Source organism: Trichosurus vulpecula, chromosome 7 (assembly GCF_011100635.1).
Source record: "Trichosurus vulpecula isolate mTriVul1 chromosome 7, mTriVul1.pri, whole genome shotgun sequence".
NCBI lineage: Eukaryota > Metazoa > Chordata > Mammalia > Diprotodontia > Phalangeridae > Trichosurus > Trichosurus vulpecula.
The window spans coordinates 110,633,251-110,645,657 of NC_050579.1; the positions used below are offsets into that span (position 1 = coordinate 110,633,251).

At 34.2% G+C, this 12,407-nt stretch overlaps 1 protein-coding gene across 1 annotated transcript in view; it reads right to left on the reverse strand.

Annotated features, from left to right (window-relative positions):
- The window catches only part of ADGB (androglobin), a 226,208-nt gene that overhangs the window by 10,307 nt on the left and 203,494 nt on the right, over positions 1–12,407 (reverse strand). The window contains exons 31-34 of the mRNA XM_036768101.1: positions 9,915–9,968; positions 7,999–8,180; positions 2,633–2,791; positions 1,258–1,351 (exon numbers count right to left, since the gene is read on the reverse strand). Of these exons, the coding sequence (XP_036623996.1) occupies positions 1,258–1,351; positions 2,633–2,791; positions 7,999–8,180; positions 9,915–9,968 (489 nt within the window). The remainder of the gene's footprint in view (positions 1–1,257; positions 1,352–2,632; positions 2,792–7,998; positions 8,181–9,914; positions 9,969–12,407) is intronic.

The window sequence follows — 12,407 nt, forward strand, 5'->3', positions numbered from 1 at the left end:
TCAGTCATGTCTGACCCTTTGTGACCCTGTGGACCCAATATTGTCCATGGAATTTTCTTAGCAAAGATACTGGAGTGGTTTGCCATTTCCTTCTCCAGTGGATTAAGGCAAACAGAGGTAAAGTGACTTGCCTAGGGTCTCACATCTAATAAGTGTCTGAGGCTGGATTTGAACTCAGATCTTCCTGACTCCAGGCCTAGTACTCTATCCACTGCACTACCTAGGTGCCTACAGAGGATGATGGTTGTCTTTAAATGTTTGATGGGTTGTCAGGAAGTATTAGGAATGATAAATTCACAGAATCTCAGGATTGGAAGGGAATTGAGTACAGGGGTCTATTTACATAATCATTAGTTAGAGTCCTGTTATGTTATAGGAAAAAAAAAAGTATTTCCTGATGCTAAGAACCTACAACAGGTTTCAAATCAGCAATACAAAATACTACTCACTTCCCAAAGTGACAATGACTGACTCATCGTATATTTACTAATTTTGTATAGTCCTCTGCCATTTTCTAGCATTAAAATCCACATTCATAGCTGTTGTCCAGTCACTTTTCAGTCACATCTGACTCTCTGCGACCCCATTTGGGGTTTTCTTAGCAAAGATATTGGAGTGGCTTGCCATTTCCTTCTCCAGCTCATTTGACAGATGAGACAGAGTTATAAGTGACTTGCCCACGGTCACATCTGAGGCCAGATCTGAACTTGGGAGATGAGTCTTCCTGACTCCAGGTTCAGCACTCTATCCATGGTGCCACCTGGCTAAACCCACATTGACAGAAATAAGTTTAACTTTATAGAACCAAAGATATTATTCACCACCTCAAAAAAAGGTGATTTTTAGGGACAGAAGACTTCCATGTTAGAAAAAGATGGAGTAAACATTTTTAAAACAGTCACAATAGCTAGACTTTAATATTCCTCCTGAAAGTATAAGAAGTGGACGGGGAGGCAGTGTTTAAAATGTAAATACTCTCTGACCAAATCTACATTTGGGATGTCATGGAGTTGCTCTACTTTTTAAAGATCTTGAAGCATGAGAGATTTATAGTATTTCTTTAATGGCTGAGAAATTTCATTCTACGCTCATGTGTTCTCTCTCTCTCTCTCCTTCTCTCTCTCTCTGTCTCTGTCTCTCTGTCTCTGTCTCTCTTGTCTCTCCTGCTCTTCCCTCTCCATTGAAACTACCCTGGAAAATGCACCAACAATACTTGTGAATGGTCAGACTCATTTGGTCCATGAATAAAATCAGTACCTTCTTCCAGGATCTTAGTTATATCTCCAGGTTCTGCCTCATCCTCAGATTTCTTGGCAAATTTGTTGATAAAGTGTAAGCGAGCTTGAGCAGCCTGGAGAACAAATGTTAGAAGACAAGATCTTTGAAAATGACTGACTATAGACTAATCACCTTTATAAAGCCTCTAAGAAAAGAAGAAAATGTGAAATTAGCAAAATTATTTTAGCTGTGTCTTAGCAAACTGAGGTTAGCAAGTGATCAAACACATTAAAATACTGAGCACTTAGTGCTTTTCATACATGGAACCTTTTTTGTCAGCCAACAAATAAGCAACTCTAATAAATGTAATACCCTTAGAGAACATCTTTCTAAACAGGGTATTATTAACCAATATAATAACATGTTATCATAATTGTAATTTACTAGATTGTAAGCTTCATGAAGACAGTACTTTTGTCTAAATTGTCATTGTACCTCTCCCAGTACCTAGTAAAGTGCTTTGTATCCAATAAGTGCTTAATAAATTGTTATTGAATGAATTATCTATTGAAATAAGTGTCATTATATAACATATTATATATATATACATATAAATTCGTTCTAAATTTTAATTAGCAAACTATAGGTATTAAGTATATTAGCCATCAAATATGCCTATTAATTAGTCCTATAGTATCATATTTCAAACATATATACTCCATCAATCCGTTGTCCGTTAAATTTATTATCACCAACAAAGTACCTACTCTACGAACAGAACTACACCATCTCTGAAGTAGATAAAAAGTTTAAATAATATATAATCCCTATTCTTGTGGAGCTTTACATGATAGGAGGGGGCTAGAATACATACAAAAATAATAACAAAAAACATGATAAGTGCATAAGAGAAGTGCAAAGAATTTTGCAAATTCTGAGGGGGAGGGGTATTATAAGAGAGAGACTGTAAGTATGCATGTGTTCATGTGTTTGTAAGGTTCTCTTATGTATCTACAAGTACATGTTTATGCTTCCTTCTTTGGAGAAGTGAACTGAGGAATGGGCATAGTCAGGGCTTTGTAAATGAAAATAAACTTCCAGCCCTTGGGAGAAAGGCTGCCAGGGATTTAAAACCAAAAAGTATCATCAAGAGCTAACTTATTATGGTTATCAAGCAGACCTAAAGCATCAGCCTTACAACAAAGTTATCATTTGATTGGAAAAAAGACAGGAAGGAAGGAGGGAAGAGACAAGCACCTGCATAGTTGCTGTTTGGAAAAGTCATTTATTCAATATTATTAATCCCCCTCAACCCCTCTCAGGTTCTTGATTATAGATATATTTCCTGCATTTTGTTGCTTCCAGACCACTCCAGAATGAAGACAACTAAAATAACCTCTCCAACTGTGGTTACCTTGACAGATCTGCCTGGCTCAGCAGACTCCCAGGCTTGTTTCATTGCTCGGATTTCATCAGCTCTTTCTGTATCCTTCTTAACTTCCAGAATGTCAGTCTCATTCATTTCAGTAACCAGGCGCAGCACCCAATAAGGTTTATTTGGATCTTGCTGAGGCTAAAATTGAGGATGGGTGACCAAAAAGAAAGATGGCTAGATTTACAAGCTCTTAATGAATGATTGGTGTTTTTAAATTTCTTTATGGGGTATTTCATTCTAGTTTTTTCTTATGCTCACAATCAGTAATCTTGGTTTTTTTTTAATCACTCATTTATTTCTAGACCTGTTCATAAACAATATGGACCAATTTGGAACAGTGGTAGAAACAAAATTAATACTTAATGTAACTTCTTTTCCAGTATTACTGTACTTGAAAATCAGACTGAAATATATGAGGAAAGAATGTAAAGGGGAATAGTATGAAATAATGCTGTTCTGCTTAACTCCTGCATTGCAAAAATGAAGAATAGGAAGATAAGGTTCAAGAAAAATCTCCTTGATTTGAGCATTTAAGAGAAATCTACCTCTCTAGGGCTTGTGAAAACAAACTTAGAATCATAGACTCAGAGCCAGAAGGGGTCTTGGAGGTTTTTTGGACTAATTCCCTGGTTTTATAGGTGACGATAATGAAATCCAGAGCAGAAAATTCACTTGCCCAAAGTCACACGATATTAAGTGGCAGAACAGGAAACCAGTACAAGATATTGTAATAACAAATTCAGTCCACTTTCCACTATGCTGCATTGTCTCCTCATTGTCCCTAAAACCCAGAAGAATTCACTGAACAGAACATTTCCCTTTAGAAAAGTGAGTAGGCCACTATTTGAGGTAAACTAGTAAAGAATGATTATAAACTTACTTTCTTTCAACCAGTCAAGTCAAATATGTGCTAGCTTAGCGGAAAGAGATGGACTATATCTAGTTGGAAATATATGACAGAAAGGTATAAAGTTGCTGAACTATAAAGATATTCCCATCCCTGGTATGTGTGTGGACAGGGAATCAAAATGAGTCTAAAATAATAGAGGTAATAAGATTCACATGGGAGAGAAAAGGAGACTGAATAGAATCTACCACGACTAGGAGACACAATCTTTGAAAGCACTTAACTATGGAATTAAATAAGCTATCACATGTTTCCTGATCTAGCATCAGAGGGGCTACATGGAAAATATATGCATATGCATATATATATATATATAGATATATATATATATATCCACACACATACACACACATAGATATAGAGAGATATATGTTCAATTGATCTGGGATTTTTCTTGGAAAAAATTGCAGCAAGATGGGATACAAAAATAAATTCCATGAGATATAAAAAGAAATTCCATTCAAAATGACTACAGAATGAAAATAGTAGTTCATACTTGAAATATAAAGACTCACACAGAGTTGAAATGATGTGTTGGAACTGAATTTATTATTCTTCAGATGATTTTTTAAAAATCAGGCATGGAAATCAAGATTTTAGACAAGAGAACCATAAAAACTGATATACTTAAAGGAGCCAAGCAAGGAAACTACATTGTGTTTTTAAGGACATGATATATGATGAAATAATATCTGTGTACATATATATATATACATATATATATGCACATATATATGCAGGAAATATAGTCTCTGCTTATTTAGAGGAAAAGATAATAAAATTGCATGGGATAATACACAACAAAAGTATAATATTTGGAGACCTCAATACACATCTATCATCCTTAGAAAAAAAAATTTTAAATAAACAAGAAAAAGTTTGGGACCAGAATAGAATTTTAGGAAAGTATTATGGTGACTACTAAATGGGAAATGAAGTCGTACCCATAGTTCTCAGCTTTATAGAAAATCAATAGACAACTGTCATTAACAGAAATTATGATGAGACAATATAACAAAACTTTTGGAATATAGTCAAAAAAGTAATTAGGAAAAATTGCATCTTTAAACACTTTTATCAACAAAAGAAAGAAGAGATCGTCAAACTGGACATACAACTTCTTAAAAATTAGAAAGGCAATGAATAAACCCAACTAAACATAATAAAAAAATCAAATTATCACACTCAAAAATAAATTAAGAAAAAGAAATCACAACAAATGAAGAGGAAATAAAAGAAAGTATTACAAACTTCTTTTGCCCTATTAAACACCAATAAAGTTGATAACAAATGAAATATATTTTAACAAAAATGAATAATGTCTAGATTAACAGATTAAAAAACATTTAAATCACTTAATTTCACAAAATAAAATTGAAAAGCCACATATGAACAAATGAAAAAGAAAATCCAGACACAGATAGATCTGCAATTGAATTCTATCAAACATTTAAACATCTAACTCCAGTATCGCACAACTTGTTTGCAGAAAAGAAAGAAAATATTCTTCCAAAATCTTTCTGGGGGGAAAATATTGTAGTAGTGGTGGTACTACCTAAACCAAGAAGAAATAAAGCAGAGGAAGAAAATAACAGACCACTATCTCTCATAAATGTCAATGCAAGAATATTGGACAAAATATTAGCAAAGAAGCTGCAACAATATATTTAAAATACCAAACCCTATGACCAGAAATGCAGAGTTACTTATTATTAGGAGAACTGTAATAATAAAAATAATACAAATTATATGACCATATCAGTAGATTCAGAAAAGGCTTTTGACAAAATACAATACCAAATTTATGCTAAAAACATTAAAAGGATAGGTAGACCTTTCCTTAATGTTGTAGAGTCTCTTTTTTAAACCAAGAACAGGCATTATTCGTAATGGAGTAATGCTAAAGGACTTTCCCATAATACCAAGGGCAAAGCAAGCATTTCCGTTATCACCATTATTATTGGATATACTTATAGAAATGCTAGTTACAGAAATAAAATGAGAAATAGAAAATTTAAGGTAATGACTAGAGGCAAAGAAGAAACAAAATTATTGCATTTTGCAAATGATATGATTTACTGAGAGAACACTAGAGACTCAACTAAGATTAATTGAAACAATAACTTCAAAAAAGTAGTAGGATAAGAAATAAACTCATACAAATCATCAGTTTTCATATTATCAAAAAAATCAAGATGAGATATGGAAAAAATGCATTAAAATTACTGCAGAATATATAAAATATCTGAGAATTCACCTACCAAGACACAAGAATTACATGAACATAACTAGGTAACACTTTCTGAAAATAAAACAATATATAAATAATTGCTAATATTTAATTAGTCATGATGGGGCCACGGTAATGTAATAAAATTACAATACAAAATTAATCTATAGATTCAGTTCCATACCCAAACAAACTACTAAATGGTTACTTAATAGGACTATAGAAAGTAGTAATAAAATTCATCTGGAGGAAAAAAAAGTCAAGAATACCAAAGGGAAATTTAAAAAATAATAAGAATGAAGGGGATTTAGCAAATCTTTAACACTCTTTTAACTAAAAATAACATGGTACATGTATATCTTATTTTGATTTTTCATGTGAATAAATTAGGAAACCTAGGTCTCATACATTATGATTATCAAGATATTGCCACTATCAGCAAAAGAGAGCAGTTGATCTAAGGCAACAGCTTTTGCCAATAATCCTAAGGAAAACATTCACTTCTTATTCTAAAGCTGCCTGCAGAAAGCACATAAAAGTAAGGAAAGCCTGAACTTTTTAACTAAAACTTATCCTGGGAGATACACTGGGATGTGGAGGCATAGCACCATAAAGAGGGAGAATAAGAGGACTTGAGTAAGCCTCTGTAGCAGAGCAGTGTGATTCTAGGAGCTAGGGTTTTTCGTGACAGTTTTTCCAAAGTCTCTGTGTTATTCTGAATTGGCACAGGCTGTGCTATTGGAAACCTGGGATCTTGTCAATGAAATTGCCTAAGGGTAAGGGCGAGTTATAATAACGTGCCATGTAAGAAAAAAAAGTGCATTCAACACAATGCTTTCTAAGTCTTTACAGTTCAATAAACATTTATTGAACACCTAATATGTACAAGGCACTGCATTAGAAACAGATTTGGCTGGAGTGGGAGGGGTGATGTGGGGGCAGCAGAAGGGAGATTGTTACAAACTTATGATTTCACTGGTGAGGAATGCTCAGTCTGGAAACTTAATAAAGGAAATGTGATTTCTCTGTAGCCTACAATCTTAAAGAGTTGCTGAGGGTACTGAGTGGTTAAGTTACTTGTCCAGAGCACCAGCTAATATATGACAAGGGCAAGACTTGAATCCAAGACCCCAAGACTACAAGACTACACCTCTATAATAGCACTGCCACATGTACAGTATACTTACAAAAATAAAATAATCCTTCATCTTGAGTAGCTTATATTTTTCTTTAGGGATATGACATGGAATGCAGATAAGCAAAATAAAAGGAAATCTGATAGAAAATACACTAGAAATTACAGGTAACAGGAAGTGATAGCACTTGAACTGAGTCTTGAAGGAAAATAGAAATTCTGAAAGAGAGATGAACAAGGAGTATATCGCAGGTATGGGGTAGGGTGGAGGATGTCTTCTGGAAAGTTATGAAGGTGGATCTAAGGTCATGAATGTTGGGTCTAAGGAGCAGCTACTAATTTGGCTTAAGAGTACATAAAGGGGAATAATGAGTAAAGTTGTTAAGAAAGATAAAATCAGGTTGTGGAGGGCTTTAAATATCAGACTGAGAAGTTTGTATTTTATTGTAAAAGCAATAATGAACCATTGAAGGGTTCTGAGTAGGAGAGTGACACTGTCAAAACAGTTCTTTGAAGAATATATTTTAGCATCCGTGGATTAAAGGGAGGAGAAATTGGAGAATGGAAACTGATTAGGAGAAACACTAGGTAATTCATGAATTTTTATTTGCTTGCTTTACTAAGGAGGAATTTCTCTTTTTAGGTAAAAATTTCAATTTAATTATATGCAGTTTTCTCAATAAAATGTCCTGCGAAGGGTCCATTTTTATTGAAAACCAAAACCAATATTTTAAATTCTGATTATACCAAGCAGATGTGGCCTTAAGCAAGACTGTGATCTGGGGGAAAATTTTTCTTTGGCATTGACTCTTCCTCCTATCCCTCTAGGCCTGCCCTCACTATCCTGGTGCTCTTCAGTTGCCTCTCAATGGCTCATGGCACGCAGAAACAATTTGCTAGAAGATGAGTAGTACACATACATGTACAATTTAGTTTCTCTATTTTGAAAACTGGAATTATGAGAGCTATAGGGGATTTACATATGTGATACCACAATTCCTGCCCATTTAGGGCCAAGCCTTGTCAAAATCCACATTTCATAAAATTTTTCAAATGAGGAATATCATTCTTACCTGAGGTTCAACTTTAGGTGCCACTTTTTCTTTAGCTGCCTTCTCTTTTTCTGCCTTGTCAGCTCCTTTATCTTTACCTTTTCGAGTTGTTTTGGCAGTAGGTGTGATTTTTTGCCCATCAGTGGAGCCATGGGCATCTGAAAATCCCATTGAAATTAATTCTTCATGTTTTTCTGAATGTGCTATAAAGTCATATATAGTTGAAATTGAAAAATTTTGGACAAACGAAATCAAGGCAGCTAGGCTAAGAAGGGAAATTGTCAATTAAGGAAAGTTTTGCATCAAATTTTTCTAATGTATATAATATATAAAATCTTAACAATGACAAATATATACACACATACATATGTATATATGTATGTACATACATATGAAAAAGAATCCTTTCGGAGCTAAATAAATTGAAGTACATGAAGTTAATGGAATGCTACAGAATAATAAGAAATTATGAATATGGAAAATAGAGAAGTGTGAGAAGACATGAACAGAGACAAAATGAAACAGTCACAAAAACAATAAGCACCATTACTAACAATGACGAAAGTTAAAACTGGACCCTGTGACATTATAATGACCAATCTTGGCTCTGAAGATGAAGTGGAGAGAGAATGGACCTTTCTTTCTTCATCGTAGATTGAAAGACTGTGTATATAGTACATTTCCTATAAAAATGTCAGTCTTAGTTGATATATATGTTAATTTTGCCAAACTATTTTTCTCTTTTAAAATTTTTTTGGTAAAACATATCTCTGGGAAGGGAACAGAGGATGGATGTATTTAGAAATGATGATTACATTAAAAAACAACAAATATAAACATACATTTTAGAAAAAGAATATCCATTCCCCAATAGATAAATGATTAAAGTATATGACCAAACAAATCTCAAAACAAGACTTACAAATAATTAACAACTGTACGAAATATTCCTCCAAATCACTACTGAGAGAAGCTAAGATCATAACAAATCTGAAGTTTCACTTCATTCCAAGCAAACTGGCAAAATGACAAAGAAATATTTACCATTAGAGAGACTATGGGAAGATATGCGCATGAATATATTGTTGGTGAAACTGCTAATTGATTCAACCATTAAGAAAGAAATTTGTAATTTTGTGGGAAGAAAAATGACTGTGTTCATATCCTTTGATCCAGAAATCGTATTGCTGGGCATTGTCAAAGATAAATAGAAAGGTCCGGTACATACATACATAACATGGATAAGTACATATATTCATAACAGTAGTTTTGTGAATGCATGTGCACTTGCGCTCATGTTGTGGGGTAGCAAAGAATTGGAAACAAAGTAGACGATCATCAACTGAAGGATGGCCAAGCAAATTGTGGTATAAATGAATGCAATGGAATACTACTATGCCACAAGAAACAATGAAATTGAAGAATTCAGAGAAACTGGGAAAGACTTGTATGAACTGATTCTAAGTGAAGTAAGCCAAAACAAAATAATATATAAAATGACTACAACAATATAAAGGAAAGAACAATAAAAGAGAATGATGTATAATGATGACCAGTTTTGGCCTTGTAAAAGAGATGAAGAAATTAACCTGTGTTTTAGAAACAAAACACATAGGAAGACAGATAGGTTAATATGTTGTTGGAGCTGTGAATTGGTTCGGTCGTTTTGGGATAATAATTTGGAATTAACTTTTGGTAATGCCTCCTGCCCAGCATAAGTTGTATGCTCCCCTTACCACCACCCTTCTTCTGTTAATGTTCATGGAACATTCAGAGAACATTAAATGTTCCTAAACATTTAACTTTTAAGGCTCAGTGATGAACAGGACTTTGGTAATAAATTTCCTCTGTGCTATAATGTCGTTTTCAAACCAAAAGAAAAAATGTGGGAAAGAAAAATAATAGGGGTTCTGAAGATGGGCCCATAACAGACATACCAGTTTCTGCAACAGGGTTTCCTTTTTTCTTCTTGATTACTACTTTAGGGTCGCCTGCAGGGGGAAACAAAAACAAAAAAATGCAAGGCAAGCGGCACTCCCCAGCCATTTAGAAAACAACTCATAAGGAAAAAAGGGGACCCCCCCAACCTGTTTAAAATAGAAATGAATTGTTTCAGACTAGCCCAATAACTCCCGGTTAAATACTGAGAACTCCAAAAGACAAAGAAATACAAAAAGATAAAACAGACCCAGGAGAGAAAGTTCTATGTGGTGACATGGAGCCCTGAAAAGTTAAATAACTTTTGTATTATCTGTGGTGACTCTTGTGCAGATAATTTCTGGTGGTGTATTGCCCTGCTGGCCTTAGACTCTCTTGGATAAATTGCTCAAAAGGTTCAGGGCTCTGCCGCTGAAGATGTCACTTTCCTGTTCCCTTTAGTCTCAACTACAATTTCTGCAGTTGCTACTTGGGTACATAGTTACTGCTAAGAATTGTTCCTTGATGTTATCTTCTGAGTTCATCTCTTCAAAGTCACCCAAACCTTCTAAGCTTCTGTCTGCGAAGGTATAATGGAAAAAAGTTCATCCTGATGAAGGCAGGCTAAAAGCTCTCTAGTGACAGCCACCACACCAGCTTAACAAAAGCCAGGTAGACTGTCTCAAGGCTAAGAACAGGTCTTCCCTTTTCTATGCCTATGTCTGGGCCAAAATCAAAGCCCTCTGATACAGATTAACTATCTAATTTAGAATTAAATACTCCTGAGATCAAAGAGATAGAAAGAGAAATTCCATTTAAAATAACCACAGACAATATAAAATACTTAGGAATCAACCTGTCAAGACAAACCCAGAAATATATAAATATAATTAGAAAATGCTTTTCACACAAAGTCATAAATAATAAACAATTGGAGAAATACCAATTGTTCATGAGTAGGCTGAGCCAATATAATAAAAATGACAATTCTAACTAAATTAATTCACTATTCAGTGTCATACCAATAAAATTACCAAAACTTATTTTACAGAGTTAGAAAAAATAATGACAAAATTCATCTTGAAGAAGAAAAGTTCAAGACTATCAAGGGAATCAATTAAAAAAATGTGAAGCAAGGTGGCCTACAAGTACCAGATCTCAAAATGTACTACAAAGTGATAATCATCAAAACAATCTGGTACAAGCTAAGAAATAAAGCGGTGGATCAGCAGAACATATTAGGTATATAATACACACTAGTAAATTATCATAGTAATCTAGCATTTGATAAATGAAAAGATCCAAGCTTTTGGGACAAGAACTCATTACTTGACAAAAATTGCTGGAAAAATTGGAAAGCAATTTGGTAAAAATTAGACCAACATCTCACACAATATACCAAGATAAAGTCAAAAAGGGTCTGTGATTATATTGCTAATGTATTTTTGTAAATTTGAAGATCTTTCCACCTATTAATAGGCCCTGCTTATGTCACATGGAAGCCTAAGTTACATGAAGCCTATGGTGGGAGGAGCTTGCTGAATGAGTGGAAAGGGAGGGGATGGAACAGAAAGAGCAGTTAGAGCTGGAGGGTTGTGATGCCCTCTGACCCTGAAGAAGTGTACATATACTATGAGGTTAGAATTTTGCTTTGGGGATCACTTATGGGAAGAGTGTTTGTATGATGTAGCCAGATGAGACTCTGAGTAGCCATTAAGGAGTCTCCCCAACTTTGAAAACCCAGAAGTTGGTGCTTCTCTCTTTGGTAACTATGTATGTATAGCTTTGTTCAGATAGCAAAAAGCCCTGTCTGTTGATTTGTGTTAATTCGCGCTTGTAATTCCTGCTTGTGTTTTCTCTGAAGTTCAGGGTGCTGACTTTTCCCCCTGAACTAAGTGAGTGATATATGTATGTTTAATTAAAGTGAGATTGTAAACTTCTTTAAGTTGTTTTCCTTCAGAAAAGCAGATCAAAGAACCTGTGCTAGCAGCCCTCTTGTATGCTAGTGTTACTGACCTTACACCTCCACAGCAGTTGCTAGTAACGTTAGTGTTACAATGATTTAGACATAAAGGATGATATTATAAACAAATTAGAGGAGCATGGAATACTTTATCTGTCATACAAATTTTCCTCATATACAAATGAGGAAAGAATTTATAACCAAAGAAGAAATGGAGAGCATTATGGGATATAATATGGATAATTCTGACTACATTAAATTAAAAAGTGTTTGCCCAAACAAAACCAATGCAGCCAAGATTAGAAGGAAAGCAGAGAACTGGGAGAAAAATTATCAGAAATTTCTCTGATAAAAGCCTTACTTCTCAAATGTATAGAAAACTGAGTCAAAATTTTAAGAATACAAATCATTCCCCAACTGATAAATTGTCAAAGGATATAAACAAGGCAGTTTTCAGAAGAAGAAATCAAAGCTACTAATAGTCATATAAAAATGCTCTAAATCGCTATTGATTAGAGAAATGCAAATTAAAACAGCTCCGAGGTACCAC